Genomic DNA, 26,851 nt, shown 5'->3' with positions numbered 1-26,851 from the left:
AAGTGAAGGAATTAAATCAGAGCATAACTGCTACTGGATTCCTAAATTGGAGTTCCAGCTGCCGAGTCTTAGATATTCTCACAGCTCACTGACTGGTTAAAAAAGTTATTAATAATAGCGTAAATGTTTATCAGTTTAAAAAGCATGCTATGACAAATGAAGTCACTATTCACATACAGCAATATTCAACCTTCAAAAAATTGTTTAAGACTATTCATGAAGTGAAACTCTGGCATGAACAAAACTTATCAGTTTTATGGCATTCAGTCTTCTAATTAAATGTTTTTAAGAGATAATTATATGACTGGATCTTTAAATAAAGTTTTAGTGGCGTCTAACGTGTAAGTTGTAAACGGTTCTTTCTCGTAATGCTTAAGAAATGTTACAAGTTCTAACAAGAATAAAAATAGAAGTGTAATTTTAATATTATAATGCAAAAAGGTAAAACACAATATTGTTGCTTTTCCGTTCGAAATTCCAATTGGGAACAGAAGGTTTTTTGCTATAAATTCTGTAATCATTCTTATCTTTTCTGTTAAGTTTTATTAAATAACTTTTAAGACTTTTTATTTTAGTTTAATTAACTTTTATTAACTGTATTAATTATAATAACTTGAACCACGAGTTGTTTTGATAGGCGCCAACCATGGACTGACCAACTGACTAGTGATGGGCTATTTGAGCGGACTCGTTCCATTGGAACGAGTCCGATGGTGGAACGAGTTGATTCAAATCCCTATTTTAAAAAAAAGTGATTCCGCCCCGCCCCAAAAAAATTAAAATGAAAATGAGACAGCAGAGGTTTTGGAACGATTAAACATAAGAACAAATGTCACGTAATTTATTAAAATATATCATTAACAGTTAGCTTTTCCAGTTAATAACAAAACTATATTTCTTTTACACACATTAAGTACTATCCCTAATTTCCAGTTGCTCTGATAAATATAAAATTAACAACGTAACACAAATATTAACCCAAAAATAGGCTAGTCAATTATAAATTAAAGCAATTTTGTCATTATCTAGCTTGACCACTGGAAGACTGGAGTTAACTTGCTTCAAGAGGATTCAATAGAGAAACGGAAATGGGTAGGAAAGTATTCCATAAAAATTCTAACCCTTCAAACAAAATTATAATTACTCACAATATTTATCTAATAAGAATTGAATATCAAGCTTTTAAAATATTATCTTATTGTTTTACAAAAAGAAAAAGCTGTGTGCTTAATCTTTAACTAAGCGCTGGACACTCTTACTCTTATCTTCATTGGCGTAAGTTTAAACGTGTACATGTCCGCATGACGGTCAAAGTAAAACTGAGCCAAAATGTAGTATTACCTAATTGGTTTACTTACTGTAGTATCCCTCCCACTCTATCACCTATTTCACAAACATTCATCAATTGGAAATATTTTGTAGTTAAATATTCGTTTCATTTGAATACAAAAAACATAATAACGCTTTCTTAAGATGATTTTAATTTTTAAATTTTGTTTTTGTCCATTACTCTTATAAAATACGAAGAATTTCAAATAAAATATAATACACAAACACAAAATGATCTAGTATGCAGGTGGAGTCAGTCGTGGTTGCCATGGTAATGGAACCGTTAAACGACTCCGGCCCAACTCTAGCATTTTCATTGGTTAAATCCACTGGAGTTGGTGGAGTCGAATCCGGAGTGATTTAAATCCTTTTGAAACCGGACTCGTTCCACTTTTTCGTTCACTGATTCTAGCCAATAGAAATTGCTGGAGCTGGAACCGGAGTCGTTTAACGGTTCCGTTACCATGGTAACGACGACTGACTCCACCTGCATACTAAATCATTCTGTGTTTGTATATTATATTTTATTTGAAATTCTTCGTATTTTATAAGAGTAATAAACAAAAATAAATTTTAAAAATTAAAATCATCTTAAGAATCTGCTTAGAATAAATAGAATAATATTTTGCTAAAAAATATTTCCAATCGCCGAATGTTTGTGAAATAGGTAATAAGAGTGGGAGGGAGTCTGTAGTAAGTACGCTCTTTAGGTAATATAATTTTTTTGTCTCTAGATATGTAGCTATAGCAATAAGGGCCATTTCAATTTCATCTTTCGTGCTGATAACAATATTTCATGTGTGTCTGTCTTCTGATGATAAGCAGATAAGGGTGTTTTCCAGTGGTAAATCTTAATTAAGTTGAAGAGCATGTGCTTTGTTGATTTCTAAAATATTTTCAAAGACTAATATTTTCCTAAATTAAATAATTATTTCATTTTTATCTTTTGTTTTTCTTTATTGAATATTTGAAAATATTTTAAAAGCAAAATATTTAATAAATTAGTTTAATTTTTTTACTTTTTTATTTATTTTATTTTATTTATTTATTTATTTTTGCCCATCAACTACGGGGTTATTATCGCCTTTTTTACTATTGTTTCTTATTTTTTAAATTTAATATTTTATTAATTTTTAGTAAATTAATTTCAGACAAATGCCAAAACGCAGTGAAATTTGGAATCACTTTAATTCTATTGATTCTGTCAAAGCTAAATGCCGGTATTGCCACGAAATCGTTAGCTTTACAAGTGGCTCTACTAGTAATTTGTTCAGACATATGAAGAGAAAACATCCTATATCATTCAATAAAAGAAAGAATACAGAGCAAAGCACTGAAGAGATCCCTGTTAAGAAATCTCATTTAACTTCTATAGACACTCAAAATTTAAGCTCGCTTCCCTCTACTAGTTTAGCTTCCATCCATTCAGAAGTTGCAGATGTCGCTCCTCTCTCTTCATCTGCCCATAAGGCTCCGGTAATTCAAAAATCCTTGACTGACTTTGTAGAAGTAATCAAACCTTTGCACCCCAGTAAGTCCAAGGAAATTGATGAACAATTGCTCAAAATGATAGTAAAAGAATATCATCCTTTTAGTATTGTTGAAGATCAAGAGTTCAGAAAATTAATTAAATTGCTTTGCCCCAGTTATAATGTACCTTCACGAAAGTATATATCCAACAGTTTACTCCCAATGATTTATAAGCGGGAAGAATCAAAATTAAAAAGTAGATTCAACGAAGTAAATGCCGTTTGTTTAACAACTGATTGTTGGACATCGGTGAATAATGAAAGCTTTATTGCTATAACTGCCCACTACATAGACCAAAACACAAATTTACAAACACATTTATTGAAGTGTACTAGTTACTCTGAACGACATACAGCGAATAACTTGGCCTCACACCTGCAATCCACGGTCCAAGAATGGGAACTCACCAATAAAGTAACTGCCGTTGTTACTGATAATGGTGCAAATATTGTTTCGGCAGTAAAGCAGTGCAATTGGAGGCATATTTCTTGTTTTGCCCATTCAATGAATTTAGTTGTCCATTCGGGAATCGCAGAAATTCGCGTAACGACCGACAAAATTAAAGCTTTAGTAGAATATTTTAAAAGAAGTTCTCATTCTCTGACCAAGCTACATAATACACAAACACAGATGGGTTTCCCAAAATTAAAATTAAAACAAGACGTCCCCACTCGTTGGAACTCCACATTTATAATGTTTGATCGCGTTTTAAAAACCAAACAGCCATTGATCGCGACCATAGCTTTATTAAATCTACAGGGTGAACATAATATAACAACAATCGATTGGGAAATATTAGAGAGCGCGGTTCAGTTATTGCAGATATTTAATGAAATTACGGACGAAGTAAGTTCGGAAAATTATATAACAATTTCTAAAATTATTATATTCTCGCGCTTTATGACCGATCACGTTTCAAAATTTTTGCACACAAATTACAGACCTGAAATACAATCAATGGCTCGAGTAATTTGCGCTAATATTTCAAATCGGTTTTCCAATTTAGAATCGGTAGAAATTATAGGTCAATCGATGATTTTAGATCCGCGATTTAAAAACGAAGGTTTTTCGAGCGACATTAAATTCCGGAAAATGTACCATTCTCTTGCCACTAAATTATCATTTATTCAAATTCCGAAAGCTTCGTTATCTACCGATGTTCCATCATCCACAACTTCTACTTCTAGTCTTTGGCGGGAATTCGATGCAAAAATTAAAACGTTAAACGCGAAACAGACCCCAGTATCTGCCAGTATAATTGAATTAGACAAATATTTGGCAGAACCTTTTTTAAATAGAGAAGCCAATCCGTTAGATTGGTGGAGAGAGAGGAAAGACTTATATCCCAGATTGTATGACGTTGTTTTGAAAAGATTATGCATTCCAGCCACTTCAGTTCCTTGCGAAAGGATTTTCTCTAAAGCTGGACAAATATTAGTTGACAGACGCAATAGATTAAAGTCGAGCAATGTTTCTATGATATTATTTCTGAATAAAAATTTACATTAATTAATTTCTTAAGTTCTAAGTAGCTTTAAACTTTAATCCTTCTCTAGTCTGTGATAATGCTGTGATAAAAATTATTCATTTTGTTTTGTATTGGGATATATATATATATATAGACGGCTTAGTTTTATTCATTATTAAATATTTAGTAATATAATTTCATTTCGTTAATCTTTCTTAGTTTATGTTCATTGTTATATTTTAATTTGTTTGCATGTACATATTTTAAGGTCCAACTAACATCATTGATACCTTTAACAACCTTATTTCCTTCCCATTTCATTTCCCCTCCTGGCAGGGTAACTTCAACCTCCCAGTGGTCCTGCTGGATATTAACAAAACTGCTTTGTTTTAAATCTTGTTCTTGTGTAAAGCTAATTTTATTTGATGTTGTCAATAACAATTAGATATTATATATCTTTTAAAACTGTTGCAAATTACATGTAGTTTTGTTATTAACTGATGAAGTTAAGTACTAATAAAATATTTAATAAATTGCATGATATTTGCACGAAAGCATAGGATAGGTACGGCAACTGGAATCGATGAACGAGTTTTTGGAATCGATTCCGACCCTGGAGTTGATTCAAATCCAATGATTCCACAGGCGGACTCGTATAGCCCATCACTACAACTGACTAGTTCTCACAGCTGTTACTAACTACTCCTATTTTCATGAATGTAGATGGCGACACTATCGTGACATTTTCTAATTAATTATTATTAATTTTAGCATCTTCTTATCGTGTTTTTTTTTTTAACTTCAAAAATTGAGCTCAAATTCATTAAAATTTTGTGAAATATTTTGTGAAGTACTAACCAGTTTTGAAAGCAAATCAAAATCTGGGCGCCTTTTGATTCTGAAGTTCTAATTCTAAACCGTAGTAAAAACCTGAAAGGGGTTCAACATAAATTTATTGCTACTACAAAGATGGTTACTTAATTATAAGAAATAAAAAAAAGCCAGTCTGTAAATAAGCTTTTATTTTGTAATGAGTTGAATAATAAATTTAAATATTTTAATTTTATAGCAATAAACTTCGCAAATGAATGCCTGATAATTTAAAAATGCCCATCAATATCCGTTTCATCAATTTCTTCCACCAGGCCTTGACTGCTGTGGAGGTCTTGACTGCAATCCACCAGGATTTCCTGAAGACGTTGGCCTGTTCTGTGCAGGTGGTGCTGGCGGAGTTACCGTACGATTAGTATGCTGAATAGCTACATCCTGAATGATCATGTTTGGAGTTAGGAACTGTTGAATTGTATCCACACCAGTTCTTGGTGGTCTATCAAATGGAAATCCCATAGGACGTTTATCAGGGAATAGGCTATCCTTTAGTCCACAATAGGATACCGCATCAGCACATGCTGTACCAGTAGTACCAGAAGGTTGTGTTACCTGTAAATTAATACCAAAATTATATTATTATTTCTGGGCTAGTTTAACATTTATTCGATCTGATTTGTTACCTTAAAATTATTTAAACTGAACTGAAATCTCGAATATACTTAATTATATAACTTTACCTTGTCATCAGTGAAGTTTGTTATCATAACAAACAGTGTACAAGGAAATCCTGCTTCTGTACCTCTTGGAATTAGCATATGATCCGGCCAACCACAACCACAATAGTTAAATTCTTCCAAATCTGGTGAACCTTCTGCAGGGCGATTTTCCAAAGAGCGAAATGTTCGTTCAAAAGGTACGGCCACGGATGACAGCGATGAATTACGTTCCACGGTGTTATTCCCTCCTTTCACTATAATTATTTTATAAAATAATTATTTTAAAAAAATTGTAATTGGAAAATTAGATGGTAAAGGAAGAAAATATTTTATTTAACTTACGATTAACGACAAATTTATCCAATTCAATGAATAGATTTCTTTGATCCCGGTAAAGCCATGGTACACCACGTTCATCCACTTTGGGAGCCAAGAAAATCCTAACAGTGCCAGTTTTATTCTTACCAGTATTGGAAATCTAATACAAGAAAACGTATCTTATCAGCCAAAAACTTTGCTTGAATTTAATGGAAAATAAGGTTTTAAATAAATAAAGGATTCAAGCAAGTAAAGTGGGAAAGCAAAGCACAAGTTTTCCTTGCAGCCATTTTACTTAAAGCTCACATCATTAATGGACACAAAAGATTCCTCTTCATCTTTTATTGCAACTTTTCAACTCCAATAACCAACGGTTATGGTTTGTACCACCAGAATTCGAATTCGTTTTTGATCATGAACATTCTATAAACATTTAAACAAGAAAATGCCAGGAACAAACTAACTGGCCTTGAATACTAAAAACTCAATGTTTTTTCAATACCGAAAGCTTAGTAGACTTTCTAAAACTTGAAGAAGAACATTTTGCCATTATTAAGTAATAGATTCTCTAGAAAGAAAGAATAGGTAGATTTTTGTTTTAATTTTTTATAACCTCGTAGAAATAACTTAAAAACTGCACTTGGACGTGTGTTTTATAGTTATATTCGTCTCTAACAATGACGTTGGAAAACAACTCCACGAGAGAGTGAATTACTCCACAAGGTTTTAGAAAAGTATTAGTTTTAGTGTACGGAATTCGCCTGTAAGAAGAGGCTTGATTTTTAAAGGATCTTTATAATCAGAATCAAAGGATAGGAGACTTCGTAGTTCATAAGAGGAATAAGTATAGGAGGCCAGCAAGCTGATAAGCAACCAAAGAGAATTATTCAACAAGAATGAAGGAAAGAAATAATATGGAAATCTCCTTAACAAAAACTTACAGTTTAAAATGTTAAGTATAAGGGTTGATTAAACGCCAAAAGGTACACAAATCAGCAAGTACCCAACATTTCATTAATACTTCATTAATATTTAAGTAATTCTACTGCATTAATTTTCATTAATAAGTTATTTTTTAGAATTTATTAGATGTCACAGACCCTTATGCTGGCCATTTTCGTCTACAAAATATATGTTCAAGTAGCACTGTAGATTGACTGTAATATCTAGTTATCTATAATAATGAAACTATTAATTACAGGTTAAAAAGAAAAACGTTAAAAAAATTAAAAAAAATTATGAGGCTAAAAAATTCAAAACTTTTTTTTAAAAGAAACTTCACCAACATACATCAATGATTTTCAAAAATCGTCGGTTTAAGTTCATTCTTCGATTAAAGTAATTGTTATTTTATGAAGTAGTCAAACGTTTATAATAATTATCTGGCTTTATCGCAAGTAACATAGTTTTCTTCAATTACATTCTCAATGTAGGTATTCATCCCACAATGTTGTATATATGTAATATAAAATAAATAAGATATGCATATTTTTAGGACAGCTAATTATTCCAGTATTTTACTATAAGTAAAATTAGGAGGTCTAAATTAAATTACAATCGAGAAATCAATAATTGTTGTTGAATAATCTACTTGTTATAACTGTGTGTTATTTGTGCTCTCGAATATTTCAGTAAGACGAATTCAAGACAGTAGCCTACTCTAACTTTGTCTATTTCTACTTTAACATGCATGTACATATATGTGATTTATCATAATTATAACAAAAAAATATTATAAATGAAGTGGCCAGCATAAGGGTCTGTGACATCTAATAAATTCTAAAAAATAACTTATTAATGAAAATTAATGCAGTAGAATTACTTAAATATTAATGAAGTATTAATGAAATGTTGGGTACTTGCTGATTTGTGTACCTTTTGGCGTTTAATCAACCCTTATACTTAACATTTTAAACTGTAAGTTTTTGTTAAGGAGATTTTTGTACCTTTTGGATAGATTTTCCTTTTTGCCTATTTTACAAAGTTACATATCTGCTTTACAGATTTTTTTAAAATTTGGAATAAGCAATTCTATAATTATAACCTGATAAGGTGTTAAGTCGGAACCGTAACTACCACTGGAGAAATCTTTTTAAACAATGATTATAGTTGCGGTCCCCCAAACCATCCCCAATAACAATGTTTTTGAAAAAGCGTTTTGAATAACATAGGAAGGTATTTGTACGTAAATAGCAAAATTAAACTGCGATTTCAGTACTTCCTTTTAAGAGGAGTAAGAAAAATAAACTACGATTGCAGTACTTCTCCCTAAAAGGCAAAGAGGCAAAGATTTTTTAATCGAACGACAATTCATTGATTTAAATCGGTTCACTCATTGATAATTTAAACGATTGCAGTACTTCCTCTTGGTAGGTGCAAGAGCATCAGCAACGTAGAGGAGCTTTAACCACTTATTCGAGCTTCATTTTATCAAGATCGTACTAAGCGTTATAGAAATATTGGTAATAATAGTTTTAGAAAGGGCCTTATTTGGGTGGGGCGAACTCCCCTCCTTATGAGGCACGGCATCGAGACTTTTAAAGTGCAAATCTGTACAAAATTTCGATTCGAATGACACTTCGGTCGGTTCACGTGTCGATAATTTGAAACGATTGCTATACTTCCCCTTAACAAGTGTAAGAGCTGATCGCCGCTTTAATGTTACGTAGAGGAGCCCTAACCCTATCATCCTACCAAATTTTATCAAAATCGGGCCAAGATTTACAGAGTAATTAGTAATAATAATTTTGGAGGGGGCCTTGCATAAAGGGGGCTAACTCCTCTCCCATTCCATGTATAGGATCGAGACCCCCAAAAGGCACATCTACATAAAATTCCGAATCGAATGACACCTCATTCATGAAAATCGGTTCACGCGTTTAGGCGCTACGTTGTTTACAAAAAAGGTAACAAGAAGAAGAAGAAGAACAAGAACAACAACAAGAAGAAGAACAAGAACAAGAACATTTTTTGAAAAAGCCGTTTTTGCTCATTTTCGGCAACTTTTTTCTCGAAACCTATTAAATCTGGGTCGTTACAAAACAAATACAGTGATAAAGGAGGGTTTGCCCTATAATTTAAAGAAAATTTGGGAATTTTATCTTTTATAGAAAAAGAGAAAAAAATTGTCAAAGTTGGGTGTTTTTCAACGTTACGCTTTTTCGTGCAGTTTTTGACGATCAACCCTTATACAACTGTCCTACCGGACAGTTTTAATTATTCCCATCAGTGCAATAATTCATCTAGTCGAATCAATTACAGTATTCACTTACTTGTATTTTATAATTAAATGGTGCATGTTGAAGATGGGTAAATCTAGCGTAAACAGGTCCACGAGGAGCAAAATCCAGACCTCGTGAAAAGTCCACATCACTTTGTTGCCAAAAAGTTGATAAACGATTCTTCGGTTGTCCTTGTGTAATTATCTCAGCAGATGTGATTCTTACACCTGGAAAATCAAGCTAAAAAAAAAAAAATTTAGAATAATGCTGCACAAATTGTTAAAACTTTATCTTTAAAAGTAAAAACAACAAAATATCCTCACTTGTTCTGTAGTATATCTTGGTAAAGTAGTTTTATGTTCTTGACAAATATCATCAACAAATGCATGCCATCTATAGAAAACTGGATCTCTCATAGTAGTTGTTGGATCAGCCATTACTCCGTAATTTTCCTTTAAATTAAAAAAAAAAAAAACAAATCACATGAATAAAATAATATTTAAACAAAATAATAATATTAGATTAAAAACTCACCAAATTTCGCCCATCTGGATCATGGCAAAGTCCAATAATGAAATGACCAAGATTATGTAAATCTCCGTAAAGATTTTTATTAAGCGATAATATACTGGATTCAATAATGTTACCAAGATGATCGATACCTTCTCTTTCGGTTAATTCAACAGTTTGTCCACTACTCTGAAAACACAAAACTCTAAATCGTTAGTTTAAATGTTACTTAACAATAAACTGTAGTTAATGTTACGTTCTATCATTTTTGTCTACACAAAAAGTGTAATTTGTGTAAACTACTCGAAGAATTTGAAAATTGTGATTATTGTAATATAACAAACAGCAATGTTTTTTGAATATTTTTATTATTTATTTATTTATTTTTATTTGTTTTGTAATTTACAATCTGTATAAATACGAGGTATGTTCAAAAAATAAGGTGAATTTTCAAATTTCGCGGGCTACGTACATTCGAATTTCGATTGTCTTTTTTTTTTATGTTGGTACACTTGTCTCGAACATATTTTCAAAGTTGTAGCTATATAGCATGTTTAGTTTGTATGTTAGAGGCATAAATAAGACAAGTGTTTTGCGAGTTCGGCGATTTTCTTCTGTCGAAAAAATGGATCAACGAATTTGAATCAAATTTTGTGTAAAAAATGGAATTAAGTGCTCAAAAACACTTGAAATGTTGAGAGTGGCGTACGGTGAGAGTACTCTGTGTCAAAAAAATGTTTACAAGTGGTACAAGCTTTTCACAGAAGGTCGAGAAGATGTGAATGACGACGCTCGCCCTGGACGCCCCAGCACATCAACAACCGATGAAAATGTTGAGAAGAATCGTCGAATCACAATTAGAGAAGTTGCTGAGGTTGTCGGCATATCGGTTGGCACATGTCCTGCAATTTTTTCGAAAATTTTGGGCATGAAGCGTGTAGTAGCGAAGTTCGTTCCAAAATTGCTGAATTTTGATCAAAAAAACCGTCGCATGAGCATCGCTCAGGAATTGTTGAATGACATTATCATGTCTCAGCCACCGTATTCACCAGATTTGGCGCCCTGCGACTTTTTCCTGTTCCCATGATTGAAGAGACCCATGAAAGGACGGAGATTTGCGACGATTGAGGAGATAAAAACCGAATCGCTGAGAGAGCTCAAGGACATACCAAAAAGTGCATATCAGAACTGTTCCGAGTATTGGAAAAAACGCTGGCACAAATGTATTATATCTGAGGGGGACTACTTTGAAGGAGACAAAATAAAAATCGATGAATAAATAAATATTTTTTAAGAAAAATGAAAATTCACCTTATTTTTTGAACACACCTCGTATATACAATAAGTAAATAGGAAGTGAATGAGATGAACTGGTGTGGGAAGAGCAGGAAGAGAGGAGCTACCCAGTGGTAGCATTCTCTATAGGAGATAGAGGAATGTGAAGAGGAGAATGTGAGGAGGAGAGAGGAGAGATTTAGTTCTTCAGACTGTAAGGAAGTCGCGGGGCCACTGGCGATTCAGTCGGCTTGGAGTATTAGGGATGTCAGAGGAGGCGAGAGACTGTACAAGAGGATTTGAGCAAGTAGAGAGAGCAGTATGGAATTTTTGATATTTAGTCTTGGCGAGTTGGTCTATGAAGGGAATGTTGAGGTCGTTGTGAAGAGTGAGGTTAGTCACCGTAGAAAGGAGCGTCAGCTATCTGTCGGCAGGAGTTTTGATTGAAATGTTTGTACAGTCCGTATGTTTGTATGTTTGGCTGAACCACACAGCTCTAGTCAGTAAGTCCACATAGGTTTGAGAATAGTGTTGTATATTAAGCGTTTGAGTTCTATGGGCAATTTAGAGCGTCGTCCAAGTAGTCTGTAAAGTAGTTTCGCACGTTTCGTCATTGCTTGTCTTTTAAGTCTAGTGTGTGGGTTCCACGTGTTTTTTTTTTTTTTTTTTTAATTTTATCTAAAGGTATCTGGCGCCAGGAGCTCTTTTCCAGCCATCAGACAGTGAGCTGTAAAAAACTGCAAAGAAAAAGAAACAGTTGACAGCTGGATTTAAACCCGGGATTTCTAAGTGGTAATCTACGAGAACGCTAACTACTAAGCTAATATTTTTGTTTTTCTGAATGAATTGGAATTTACAAAACCATGTTGGTTCACAGAACCTCTGCATTATAAGTACCTATATAATAACAAGCAAACATACATCAAGCACTGCACCGCTATGGATTGCTGCATAAATTCTGTCCCTCCATCTTTCCAAGTCCTGAATATCGAACCTAATTTGGTCCATTTCTCTATTGATATCCTATAAAAAAAAAGTGAACTATAATTAATCATTTATAAGATTTGTTTGATAAAATTAAAAACATAATTAGGAACACACATTACGCTATTCATGCTTTGGGAAAAACAAAAAGGGAATTGAGAAGAAAATTGGAAAAATGTTTACCATCTTGGGCGTTGTGGAACTTACTGAAAAAAAAGAATCGGAACTCATTGTATGCAGTTCATAAATTTGATAGATGCCATGTCCGAAAATAGCCCTGAACGTAGAAATATGTGATACACGACAAAGAATGCTACGCTGCCTAAATAAACCAAAATAATTAAGGTACGTACTAAGTAGATTTAAGTTTTTATGAAACTTCAAACGTTTGTTATAATCGAAAAATTACGAACCAAGAATTAAGTAATGACAACAACGCCTGGAAGTAGTTGAATAAAAAAAAAAAACATAACCTTTTAAATAAAAGACTAGAACGATTCAAAGAGGAATTTGCTATCACCTAACATAATTACGTCAAGAATATCTTACACTAAGTTTGGTATTAGCGAATCTTGGTGGCCATACTCTACTTGAAACCAAACTATCCAATTTTGGAAAATATGCTTCTTCAATTGGTTCCCTCCAATTGACCAATCTTTTTGTACGTGCCAAATTGTTGCAGAGTCTTTCAAAATTGTACCTGAAAAAAAATTTTGCAAATAATATCATATTTCATTTTAAATTTTTTCTCTTCCTATATTAAACCTTATGTTTTTAAATTAATTTGCTAACCTTGCCATAATTTGTTGGTGCATATAAAAGTTTATTTCACCTCTTCTATCCTTTCTGACAATGTTTTCTGGTCCATCGAAAGGATACACCAAATGCCAGTGCCAATGGTGTAGATTTATACCTAAATCTTCTCGGAAATATGCAATCCTATGTTCAATGTCAAGATCTGAAGCAGTATAATCTCGAGGAATTTCTATTGGTTGCTATAAAAATAAGTAAAAATTTTTGAAATGATTTACCTTAAATGAAATTACCTAAAAAAAGGTATTATTCAGAAAAATAAAATACCCTTTGCCCTTCCGGAACAATATTAGATTCTTCTCTAGCCTTAGAAAAGACACCACCGTCCATAAACTTCTCTGGAAATACTTCACATAATGATGGTATCTGCAAATGTTTTGTGTCCGGTCGGTGAAGGATTGCCACTGATAAGGCGTAAATGAAAAGATATGGATTTAGCCTATCCCGGCAATAGACGGATGCTGATATGAAATCTTCCAAACTACGCATACCTGGCAAATAAAATTAAAGAGAACATTAATTAATTATCTATAATTTTATGGAAGGAAATTTTTTTTTTTAATTTTTAGCTAATTAAGAAAACAATATTAGGACCCCTTCAGAGGGCAAGTATTGTGGGAGATAACCAGCTTCTATTGAGTTATCTAGCGACTGAATACTTTTAGAAGAAATAAATGGTGGTCCAACCAAGAGCGAATTTCAAAAATACATTAAAGGTAATTTGGTATGCTTAGAGCAATACAATGTCCATTGAATAGAAGTCGATTAGGTAGTACTTTAATGTTAAGGAGTTTAATAATTTATCTTAAGTATACGTGATAAGAACACCCATGAATGAATATCTTCCCCAAAATATGACAATGTTTTTAAAAAAAAATGAAAATTACAAAAAGTGTTCGAAATTAATGGAAAGAAAATATCTAAAATAAATTGTTTGTACTTTTCAAGTTACTTATAACATGAATAAGTGCATTTTGTAATAATCCTAAAAAGTAACTGCATGTTTTTTTTAGCTTGAATATTTGGTTTAAATACGATTATAATTAACCAGTTAAGCGTGTTTGACGTGTATACACGTCAAACCAAATATTTATTACAGTGCATTCGACGTGTATACTCGTCGTGAAAAATATAAAATTGCCATTAACTATAAAAACTCGAAATTTTAATAAAATACAATAAGGATATTATTTGGTGGGATGTTTCCCTTTATCTTACCAATAGAACTGCGGTGGGAGTCAGCCAAATAATAAGTGCTTGGTACATGTTTGGTCTCCGCATTAGAGATTGGGAATTACGCGCACAAATAGGAGCTCTCAACCCTTGTGCAATGCCGTTTTTTTACCTTAGATAGAGGTTCAGACCTCAGTACGAGCATGATTTTATTTTGCACAGAATTCAAAGCTCTTTTCTTCCTTGTAAAAAGCTCTTGCGTCCCTAGTTAAAACTAGACAATGCATACGTAATCTGGTGCAAGATTTTTGAATGAGCACAGAATGCTCAGTAATCTCAAGCCCCTAGAGATTGCAGAAAAAGTGCTTGCAGTGATTATTATGACGCTGTAAACTTTTGGTTGTTTTGCTCTGCGTTCGACGTGTACACACGTCATTGTCTGATTTTAATTCCTCACACTGTGGTGGGGTTTTTTAAAACTAAATTCCACGGTTAAATGGTTAAGATCAATATATTTCTTTAAAAACGAAAATTATTAGCCCATCCTTTTAAACTTTGAGGGTCCTTTTTTTTTGAATAAGCTAAATAACAATAAAACAAATTACATATAATTTAAATATCAATACTTACCCATAAATATTTCAATAAGTCTACCAGCACATCTCCTGTGTAATGGCAAGAACAAAGTGAAATGGGCTCGTCTCTCGACTTGTAAAGGTATACTCAAGTCTGGTAAAGTAATTCTTTTCACACGAATTCTATCTCCACTTCCGCCAAGTCGATTGAATAAATCATTTGTACCAAGGGGCTTATATCTGTCTACCTGTGTTAGTTAATGAATTTGTATTATCTTTTTAGTGATCATAAACTATTAATATCTAGGATTGAACTAGTGAGGATTTGGTCAAAATAAGTTATTTTCTGTAACTCAATCAGATAACCAAGTCCTAAGGAAGAAAATTTTGACTAAACAGAGTTGTTTTTTATTCTGACCGAAACCTCACTAACAAAAGTGCGTTAAGGGGTTATAGGCAGTCAGAAATTTGAAAAAATAGATTTTTATATATATTAAAGTATAGTACCTCGGGAATGTTGTCCTAAAATTTCAAGTCGATCCGAGCAAAATTATAAGAGTGAAAGTGTTTACAAGCCCCGACCGAGTTTACAACCTGAGCAAAAAGCGCAACTCGCTAAGCGGAAGGCAAGAATCCTACACAGACAGCAGAAATCGGAAAACTTGGACATTTTAGAAGACATGGAGGACTTATTTTATGGGCCTGGAATCGATGACACTGTGTAAGTTGGAAAAAAAAAATTATCCAGGTTTTATTCGCAAACCTTTAACCGCTGAAAACTTTAAACGCGTTTTTCTAAAAACTACGTCTTCAAAGTCGGTGGACACGATATCTCAAAATCTACTGCACCGATCTATTTGAAATTTTACGTATTTCTTTTACACATATTAAAGTCGTACTTGGACGAAGGATTTTTTTTTTTTCAATGAATAGAACTTGTTTTACAAACATAAAATGGTCAATTTTTTTTTAAGAGAAAATCGTGACTCAAACTTTAAAGTTGTCCCAAAAATTAAAAATTCAATTTTTTTCTAAATCCTTCGGTCAAGTACGAGATAAAGTCATCTACTAAAGAAATCTTTCCGAAATTTTGATTTCAGATGATCCAGTCTCAAGATATCATGTCCAGGAGAGGGTTGCATTTTTTTGACGTGTTGCATTAAAATATTCGCCATTAGTACAATTATTATCAATTTGTAACGAAAAAATTGCTATAAGTTCTTTAAACATGGACTGATATGACGCTAAAGTTCCCGAATAAAAAAGTAAACACGTTTTTCCCCCAAAAAAATTTGAAAAAATGACTTTTTTGGCGCCTCTGACTGCCTATAACCCCTTAATTGGTTTAGCACTGGTAGTTATAAGGTTTGAATATTAACTTTTTTATTATTAATTACTCACTAAATAATCTTCTGGAATCTCAAAAATATCAAGGTTAGAACCTTTTGGCATAAAGACAGGTTCTAATGGCCTTTCAAATAGATGAATCAAGTTTTCAGCAGTAGCAGTAGTTGATGACATGTTGAAGTTTGTTTCAGCTAAAAACAGAATAAAACCAAGATAAATTTTTCTTTTTCTTTCCATTTAAAAAAAAAGTTCATTTCGATTCCCTATGGTTTTCTGATACACAGAAGTTATGAACGTTTTTGATTCCATCTTGGTAACCTATAAAGGAGGAGGAAAATAATTGAAGGACCTAACGTGTTGCAATTCTCCTATGCAACAGATAAATTACTTAACCCTTGAGCCGTCACCTTATGTGAAGTGCCATAAGCCGTCACCTCGGGTCATATTGACCCAGCATTAAAAACTATTAAATAAAAAGGAAAAGCCAACTAATATCATGTTATAGGGAATAGAAATCAAAGACAAAACATTTATTCATACTTTAATAAAACAGAAATACAAATTTGAAAAAAAATCAGTAACATAAAGATGTAATTTCTAAATGAGGTGCTGCTTAGCATGTAATGAAAAACAGAGAAAATATTTACAGTTTACAATTAAAATTAAAACAGTTAATTAATAACAATTATTTCTACAGTTAGTGCAACTAGTTACTGAGTGTATCTTACATATGTAATTTCTTACAGTTACTGCAAAAAGTAGGATATTTATTGTCTTTTGTACTAGGGCATATGTGGCATCTTCTTCGTTTTTTTAGGGTTAGGAATGTCTTCTCCATTTGTTGTAATCGGAAGAATTGTAGCGCCTTCTTCTTGCAGATACATATTGATCCTCACCATCAAATTCCGTGGGATCACGGTGCTCAGCGACCTTCTGATAATGACGTTTCGCAATAATTGATGCCCCAAACTTTTGAGGAAGGTGCGTCGGTCCATTTTGAAGTTTATATTTTTACGTTGAGCATTATTTTTGCATGTGATATACGCATTAATGCCTGACACATTAAGTAAGTGGTAAAAAATGGCCATGGGCCATCTATTTGTTTTTCTTCCTACAGAACAATTTGCACAAAGTTGGTACCTCTCCTTTGGTAGTATTGTAAAAAGTTATAATTTCGGGTTTATTTTTGTTCCCTGTTCCGCTGTCAATGGATCTATCGTTGTGCATTGTAGATAACAAAATTACTGCTCTTGATTTTTTGGGTGCATAAGACACCATAGATAGGACTTCGGTCACTCAACTCCCAGAACAATCTCCACGGACAATACCTACATTCCCCTCGGCGGCAAAGCAACTTTGATACTTGTACAATATTATTAGTAGCAATAACAATTAAAAAAATCCTTTTATTGAATGAAAATTAAAGAATTACTTGCTTCGGAAACAGTTTTATTGGAGGAGAAAAATGTTACTCAAGGAATCACCTCGGGTCAAAACACTAAGAAATGAATGACACAAGCCGTCACCTCGGGTCAAAATTGCTGGTTCGAGCCCGTACAGCAGGCGGCGGGAAAAAATCCTATGCCATCTCAATCTAAATACATCAAAAAGAGATAAATAAAAATTTCGCGAGCCCAGCCCTTATAGATATTAAAATAGAAGTCTTGAAAGTATGAGTCGGGTCAATATGACCCGACGTGACGGCTGAAGGGTTAAGGAGTATAATTAAGGTTGTAATCTGTACATTGTTGTTGCAGCTTTTTCTGGAAATTAAAGGAATAATATTTGACTCCGTAAATAAAAAAAAATAAAAAAATAAAAAAAACGAGAAAATAAATCAAATTATTCAAGTCGCATTTGAATAATTAGTTTTTAAACAATGTAAAACAAAGATTAAGTATTATACTTTACATTAATTATAAATACTCGTATATTCTATTTGTTAGAAAGTTAAGATGGCCTACAATTATGAATTGTGACACTGCTGCATCTGAAAATAGCAGAACTAAAAACCTTATTGCAAAAAAACAAAGTGATAAAATTTACTTCAAACTTCTTCATAAAACTTAAATCCATCTTTTTCTCGCTGGACAGAATTTTATCTATTGAAAACAAAATAATTTCTTAAGAGCGATCGATTGTAGAGTACTTATCGATGGACGAATTTTTTACATCAGCATAATCAAAGATCATGATAATTATTTTCATAAAATTTAGGGAAATTAGAAAATATTTTCTCTATGTTTTAAACTAAGTATCACCGAAGCTACATATTTTAAAGAGTTTTCGTTCAGTAAAAGTAAGTTTAGAACTGTAAAGAGTTATCTTCTTATATTTTAGTAAAAGTGATGGTAAAGTGGCGACCAAAACCTTTCCAATTTAACTGAACATTTAGTCAAAATTAGTTTGAAAAAAAATTGTTAAAAAGATAGAAGAAATATTGTACTAGGCCAGGGGTCGGCAACCTATTTTAAGTAGAGAGCCATTTCTCCTAAAATAATTTTAATAAATCTTACCAAGAGCCCCAAGGGTGATAGTGTAAACAATCTCTGTAGATCATTTGTATTCACAAATTATTATTTTATGATATTCAACAACATTTAAACGTTTTATATATTTATTTTCACATATTGCAAAGTAAATAAACAAATAAATAATAACTAAACCTGTGTTTGAATGAAAATGGCGGCAGTCCTATATATTACGTACTGTATTTTAATATAATTCTATTCAATTTCAAACCTATCGCATTTAAAATTCTTTTTGAAAAAATATCTTTACTTTAATTAATGAAACTTCCATTTGTTTCAATAAAATTGAAATATACAATTAATTTTGGACAGGCTGAAGAGCCACAAAATTTGGATAAAAGAGCCGCATGCGGCTCGCGAGCCGCGGGTTGCCGACCCCTGACACTAGGCTGTCATGTTAAGATTTCTAAGGTTTTAAAAAAGAAAATGATTCTATTTAAATTCTAACATCAGGCAAAATGAATTTAAAATAAATTTCTTTGATGTTCTAGACCAGGGGTCGGCAACCTACGGCTCGCGAGCCGCATGCGGCTCTTTGGATGTGAAGCTGCGGCTCTTTAGTTCCATACGCAAATATTATTTATTTTATAAAAAAAAATAAACATTAAAAAATCGTTCTGAATCGATTAACGAAGATTAGGCACCGATTCTATCTCTCAGCCACTTGAACTCGCTTATTACCGCACCCCTCCCCCGTGACACGCGTCGTTACTGTAGTCAGTCCGTCGGAAGCTCTCGATTGGCGCCGTCGTCGGAAGTTTCTATGTACGTTTTAATTCGCTTTCGACGCAAGACAATTTGGCGTCTTCACCAGTGTTTTGGCTGTGACGTATAGTTTGTTGTTTCAGTAAAAGAGTTAGAAGAGAATTATCTTCTCAAAGTTATGTATGTACATACACATATACAGGGTGATCCAATTAAAACGCACCAATCGCTAATAACTATTTAAGAAAGCGGAATTTCGTAAAAACCCACTAACTAAACTATATGTTTTTTTTGGTCTAGTTTTCAAATTTTTTACCCCCGATGCTGTATCTTCATTTTTGGCGGAGTTATGGCCAAAAATCTGATTGGGGTTTCATAAGGACCATTGGTTTTGACAATGATTATGAAAACTGCATAAAAAACTGTGAAAAATGACGTTAATCCCGTTTTAATATCCCTAATATTTGTTGAGATATTTAAGATCAAATTCACAATTTTTTCTATTCGTGATCGGTTTTCGATATTAATTTTCCACCAGAAATACACGTTTTGGGAGGTCCTCTGACTGCAAAAAATGTTAACTGTGACGCAAACAACAAAAATAATAATAATTAAAAATTTTAAAGAATGCAGTGTAAAGTAATGGTTGTGAGTGAATCAGGATAAATTTGTTTTATCATCAAATAAACGTAACCATCACATCATTTTAATGTACCCAGTATGCAAGACTTCTTGACCTATGATTACGGTAAGAATATCTTGCCAGAGTGTTGGTCTAGTGGTCAAGAGCGTGGCTTTGTAAGTGGGAGATCCCCAGTTCGAATCCAGCGAATGCAGTCATTCTTATTACTTAAATAGTCATAATACTTTTTTAAATAAAGTCTAGTCATACGCGGGATTCGAACTAGATATCTTCCACGTACAAAGCCGCCACGCTCAAGACCACTAGACCAATACCCGCCCATCCCTGGCAAGACATTCTTACCGTAATCATAATTGAGCCATTTGGAATTGATACTGGATCACTAGAAAGGCAATTGATCGATTTAAAAAGCAAGTTGAAAGAGTTGGAAGTCCAGAAATGTATGTACGTAACGCAACAAAAGTGGACAGCTTTAAAAGAAATGCCACGAGTTGAGGCACTTATATTCGACGCATGGAAGAGTCTTTCAAATTGCTACAGTTAGGTGAAGAAGTTGGCATTTGGAGTGCTGACTATCTTCGGATCGACATATTCGTGCGAGCAAGCGTTCTTTTACATGAATATAATTAAAAGTAAAGTAAGAAGCCAACTAACAAATGAAAATTTAGAATCGTGTTTGAAACTTAAAACAACAAGTTAAGAGCCAAATTTATTCGAATTTTCTAAAACCATGCAAAGCCATCGCTCCCATTGAATTTGTTTGCTCAGTTGTTTGTTATTGAAGTGCAAGTTAGTGTTGTAAGGAAATGTTTAATTGTTTTAATTTTTTACTTAAATAATAAGTAATTATCTAATAATGTCATACGTATATTATCTAATTTATTGTGAAAAACACTACTTATATAATATGAATAAATAGATATTTTTTCTTATGAATAAATAGATAATTTTTTTTCTTTTTCTTATCAAATAACTTTATTTATGCAAGTACTATTTATTGTTAGCAAGAAAATTTTTTGTGGCTCTTTAAAAACTTTGAAATTTTGTATATTGTAATTTTGGCTCTTCCGACTCAAAAGGTTGCCGGCCCCTGTTCTAGGCGAAAAACAAATGATTTTTTATTAAAGCTTTAGCTTCAGATGTAACTTTTATATTAAAAAAAAATTAACTTTCACCAAAACACATAAACTCAGTGTGCGATAAAGCGGTAGGAATTATGTGCAGTCTCTTTCCTCTTTTGAACCGCAACTCTAACTTAGATTTTCTAAATAAAAAACTTATCTACTATCTTTATATCCGCTCCATACTACTATATGCAGCCCCTGTATGGTCCAATACTTGTTGCACCAATTACGGGAAGTTACAAAGAGTACAAAACAAATGCTTAAGGCTAGTTGGGTCATATCCCCGGTGGACACCCATAGATTACAAGCATGCAGCACTTGATGTTGCCAGCGTGTCCACATTTATCTACAACGCTACGGAAAACTTTGTAACTTCCTGTACACATAGTCCCTACCCGCATATAAAAAGTATTATGGACTATAACTTAAGTTCTCTTAATTATAGAAAATACAAGCACAAAAGGCTAAAGCATATCTTGCTTTAATTAACTCTATGTAGTAAGGTTTTTTTTTAAAAAAAATTTTTGCCTTAGCATTAAGTTCGACTTGTATCCAGTGTAAATGTTGATATGTTGTGGAGAGGATATAGGCATGCAGCCTGAAACCTCCTTTTAAATATATTTGTATAAAAAGTTTTAAATTGTAAATAAACATTTTGAAATTCAAATTACATTCAAAATTAAAATTAAACTTTATAGAAAACTGTTCCAGTGTTTAAATCATAAAGTAAATACAAAATAATTTATATGAGCAATTAGTACATCAATACGCCAAAGTACACTCAAAATATAAATATAAAGAAATTAATTAATATTTTCTGCTTACCTTTTCCGTAGACTATGATCTGAGAGAATGCAAAGTAAAACAAATTGGCCCAGTATTTAAACATATTTTACCGGATATTGTGGGTAATAATGCGGTGAATAGTTTTTGATAAAAGTGCACGTATTAAAGTAGGCCAATATCTTGTATTGGTCATTAAATGGGTTATCTATCAGATTGCTTTTTTTGCGATAATATAAAATATTTGTTTCTTCTTGATGATCAGGCTAAAAGTTGGACATTTACTTATTACTGAAGCATTTTCAGGAGAATCGACCTGTAAAAGAAAAAAAGAAGAGTAGTTGGTATGTTTATAACTTAGTTTGCTTGTAATCTTACCTAATGGTAACTGTAAATTTGTAGTTCTTAAATAAATCCTTCCAGTCTTTAATAAGAAGCAAAACGAAAACAAGTGAAATATTCTGGATTTAAACTTTGTTTCGGAGATCCTAGGAAGTAAATAATGGTTTACATTCGAAATTATAGCTATTCTTTTCTTGGTCGCATTCATTCGTAGTCAAGTTGAAAATAAAGGACAATATCCAAATAGCTGCTTGATGTTTATTATATTATTTAATTAAATAAGATATTGTAGTCTGGCATTAAAAAATACAAGCTTTGAATGAAATAAAATATGTGGCAGAGCTTGGAAGAGATGTAGAAGGTTGAAGCCCCTAAAAAGAGTTTTTTCTGTTATCTTTGTTCAAGGATGAGAGAAAACTAGGCAGGAGTTATTCAAACTTTACCCAAAGAAATGGCTAAAAGCAGTGTCACTGAGATTAGAATATGAGAAAGAAAGAAATTTAAATTTTACTTTTCTTCCTAGTATTCATTTTATTATTCAGTTAAAAAAGTTCAATTATTTTTTATTTTAAAGCGCGATAACAGGTAATTGGCACCGGAGCTATCTCAGTATAACATTGGCTTTTTGGTCAGTGTTCTATGCTAACTGATGACTTTTCTATCAAAATTGTGTAGAGGAAGAGGTTCTTAGAAAGAGAAAAGCCTGAGTCTGGTGTACTCTCGAACCCGGTTCTAGTGCATCATAAATCTAGAGCAAATACAGCTGAACTTTTTTTTCTCAAATTAAAAAAATATATATTTCATCCTACTGCTGTTAATTTTGACTTCTTAATTATTTAATAACAACCAGTTAGCAGAGGAAGTAGTTTATAAAACCTGGAAGTTAATTTTGTTAAATTCCAAAGAAATAACGCTGTCAATAAAATAAAGATTGTACTTTTTAACATGCAATAAAATGAGATCACAATGTTTTCATTTTTAATGGCTGAACTAACTTACTTTACAGGCGTTAACGGTTGCCGAACCAGTTAGAGGTTGAGGTCTACAAAGCTAAGAGGTAATTTTTGTAGTTCTGGGTTCAATTCCCGGTCTAGGACTTTTATTTAATGATTAATAAAATGAATTTATAGTTAAGTATGTTTGCTAGTCGCCTCATAATTCACGACATCTAATTTTGTAGTTGGATGTGAAGCACGCCTTAAAAATAAATAAAAATAAAGCATTAATATTATTTTTATTTAACTTACTTAATTGAAGAAGCAGCATAAAGGGGAAACTCATATTTTGTCAACGTTGTCTGCAACCATGTAGGAATGTTCTCATTACTCAATTAAAATCAGCTGGGTAATGCCCAACTTCCCTCACTAGTGGGGATAAATTCCCATTAGTGTCACCTTCCTCACTGAGTAAAAAAACTTTATCGTGCTTCCTTGATATAAGAAGTTTTTTTATTAAATATTTTCTGTAAAACCTTAATAAGCTTATTTAAATTTATTTTATTTAAATAATTAAAAAACGAATATTAAAAAATAAAATAAAAATTGAAAGGAATATAGAAATAAAAATAATGCTTTAATAAATAATTAGATATTTTTAATTATAACAGTTAAAAAGGTTATAGTGTTACCTTATAGAAATTTAAAATGGATTCTAGTGATTCCTGTTTAGAAAACACTCCTCCATCAATAAAAGAAACAGCAGAAAATGTAATAAGTAATTTATTACCAAAAAAAATCGAAAGATCGTTATACAATTCGTTACAATAATTTTAAGAAATGGTGCACTGACAAAAAAGTTAAAAACACATCAGAAAATATACTTATAGCTTTCTTTGATGAAATTTCTGAATCTTATAATTCATCTATATTGTGGTCTGTATAATCCATGTTAAAAACTACCTTAAAAATTAATGATAATTGGTCTGGTGTTATTGTTACCTAGAGTTCACTTCATGTCTTTTGTGTCCGAATGAATTTTATCAGTTTGGTGGTTTTGTAGCTCTCTGATTTGGATAAATTTTGGCTCAATTGGAGTTAATAGTGTATGTATTATTACTATAAAGTTTGAACAATTTCCATCGAGAGATTTCGGAGGAAATAATTAAAACACTTTTTATTATTAGCTGCGAGTTCGTGCATGTTCAGTTCTGTTCGCCGACGATTTTTATGTAGCAGTTGGACAGAGGGGATTTCGGTGTTGCATCACTGTGATGTCAGGTTCTTATCTTAGCTGATTTTTTTTTTTTTTTTTTGAAACTTTTATTTCAATTTATTTTAATAAATACATGCTGGTATACAACATTTAACATCAATAATCAAATAACAATTTAGAGTAGTATAGTAATAGTTGATAATACTAACAAAATAGTAATATTAAATTAAATGATATAAGAAGATAATACTTAATGATAATAAAATAAAGAATATTAAAATCATAATAATCAAAATAGAGAAAAGAAAGATAAATAATGAAATTAGAAAACGGCACTTAAAATAATCAAATGATAAAAGTAGCTAAATTAAATTGAAATAATGTAAAAATATAAGAAACTTGAAACAATTACAGAGTAACCGAAATAGAATTGAAATTAATATAATTAAATTAGTAAAATTAATTAAATAATAAAATGAAAATGTTAATTCACTTTTGGGTCGATTGACTTAATTTACAATTTATCAAAATTGATGTTATTTACAAATTTTACAAATAACGGTAGAATTTCGGTGTGCAGCAGTGACAAATGATTCAATTCCAAGTTATTTAACAGCATAGCCCGAATTAAATGGAGGCGAAAATTTTCAAGCAGCCTGCAATCAAAAATAATATGGGTGACCGTCTGACTCAATAAATCTCCCCACTGGCAGCTGGGGTCCACTAATAATGCGGAAGCGATGAAGGTATTGCCGGAACTTGCCATGGCCACTCAGCACCTGGGTTAACTTAAAGCCGGGCGGAAGCTGGCTCACTTTCAGTCGGTCATAGATGGTAGGGAAGAAGAGTTTAGTGTGCTTCCCATCTTAGATGACTGATATCTGTTGAAGTACGTTATTTTTGTTTTTGTTTACTTCTGTATTTATCTCTGTTGCTGGCCTTTAAATTAACTCGGACGTACTTAATTTTATTATTTTTGTTTTTTTCATTTGCTTTCTTACTGAATAGATATTTTTGAATATTTCCCATTTTCTTGGCTTCAAAAATTTGAAATAATGATGGCTCAACAAATTCAAGAATTATTAAACAAATTTAATGAGCTTCAAACTGATTTAAAAAAAGAGATGGAAAACCAGCGTAATCTTACTGTTTCAGAAATAAAAGATTCGCTGTGTTCAATTAGTGGTCGTGTAGAAAAGATGGACATAAAAATTAATCAATTAAAGAAAGATGCAAAAAGACGTAATGTAATTTTATTTGGCGTCGCCGAAGAATTCCGCAATTATTGGGATATGGAGAATTTTGTATGCACTTTTCTTAAAGAAAGGCTGGAATTACCTCTGAATGAGACTCATATTGATTTTGTGAGGCGCCTTGGCAAGTCTGAAAGTAATAAAGCTCGGCCAATACTGATTGCCTTCACACAGTTGCGATCGAAGTTGCTTGTTCTTAAGAACAGTCCTAAATTAAAAGGCCCCACAATGAATATTTCTGAGAATTTCCCACGATATGTGGTTGAAATAAGAAAACAATTATTGCCTAAGTTTTGGGAGGCTCGAAAAGCAGGAAAATTTGCCATACTCAGGTATGACAAACTGATCATAAAAGATAAAAACTCTTCTACTGAACTAGATAATTCCATACAATTCAAAAAACGTTTATTGTCTGTTTCGCCTCCAACGAATGTTGCCTCTGGTGAGAAAGGAAACAAAGAGCAGCGTTTGAAGAAAACTGAACCGTATCAGCACCAAATACTCTCCACATCCGATCTTCAGAAAATAAATCCTATTCAGTCAGCTAACTTGGAGGATAGACTTGATGGAGGAGCCTCAACGCATCTGACATTCCCACAGGTCAAATAGCAGCAAATATCAACTGAGACTTTAAATATCTTGGCTTATAACATCAGAGGTTTGAGGAATAAAAAAGATTATAAAGATTTTATTGCATACATAAAGAGTTTCAATATTTTCCTTTTATTTGAAACTTTCGTCGAGCAAGATGGTATATCAGAATTTGATGGCATTTTCTCAGGGTTTGAGCTTTTGTGGATTTCGGAGACAAGAACAGCAAAATTTGGCAGAGAATCTGGTGGGCGTCTCTACGGTAACAAATCTCATGGTTCCACTCATAGGATTTTGGTTTTTATCGACAATCTAATCCGAACTAGTAAACATATTTCAGTTTTCTATTATTGATTTTAGAGATCAATAAATTTCTGTGATAATAATCGAAAAAAAAACCTAAAAAGATTAACAATAATTTGCAGTACATAATTAGCAAAGCGTTGAATCTCAATAAATTCACTAATTACGCGTTAAAGGCCCAAAACTACCAAATTCCAAATGGCTTTATAGATCTCATTATTATTAGTTATAGGCCTTTATACCTACATACTCGCACTATCCTGACAAACATTCCAATTCACCAGTTTGTAATTAATGCAATAACTAAACGCTTACATTCAGGTTATGTAAACTGA

At 32.4% G+C, this 26,851-nt stretch overlaps 2 protein-coding genes across 2 annotated transcripts; one reads left to right on the top strand and one right to left on the bottom strand.

Annotated features, from left to right (window-relative positions):
• Positions 1 to 5,332: 5,332 nt before the first annotated feature.
• On the bottom strand, positions 5,333 to 23,596 carry LOC141454811 (phenoloxidase 1-like). The gene is made up of 14 exons (XM_074129440.1): positions 23,466 to 23,596; positions 21,919 to 22,192; positions 16,145 to 16,281; positions 14,799 to 14,991; positions 13,263 to 13,486; positions 12,975 to 13,177; positions 12,732 to 12,882; positions 12,120 to 12,221; positions 9,948 to 10,112; positions 9,737 to 9,865; positions 9,465 to 9,653; positions 6,217 to 6,352; positions 5,896 to 6,128; positions 5,333 to 5,767 (listed from the first exon to the last, which is right to left on the bottom strand). The coding sequence occupies exons 2-14, from the start codon at positions 21,980 to 21,982 to the stop codon at positions 5,456 to 5,458; spliced, it is 2,238 nt and encodes a 745-aa protein (XP_073985541.1). The 5' UTR covers positions 21,983 to 22,192; positions 23,466 to 23,596; the 3' UTR covers positions 5,333 to 5,455.
• Positions 23,597 to 25,493: 1,897 nt separating this feature from the next.
• Positions 25,494 to 26,231, top strand: LOC141454468 (uncharacterized). Its single transcript, XM_074128712.1, has one exon. The coding sequence runs from the start codon at positions 25,494 to 25,496 to the stop codon at positions 26,229 to 26,231; it is 738 nt and encodes a 245-aa protein (XP_073984813.1).
• The last annotated feature ends 620 nt before the right edge of the window (positions 26,232 to 26,851 follow it).

Source organism: Rhodnius prolixus, unplaced genomic scaffold (genome assembly GCF_049639745.1).
Source record: "Rhodnius prolixus isolate KJV_2025 unplaced genomic scaffold, Rpr scaffold_9, whole genome shotgun sequence".
Classification (NCBI taxonomy): Eukaryota; Metazoa; Arthropoda; class Insecta; order Hemiptera; family Reduviidae; genus Rhodnius; species Rhodnius prolixus.
This window is presented reverse-complemented; position numbering and strand designations above follow the sequence as displayed.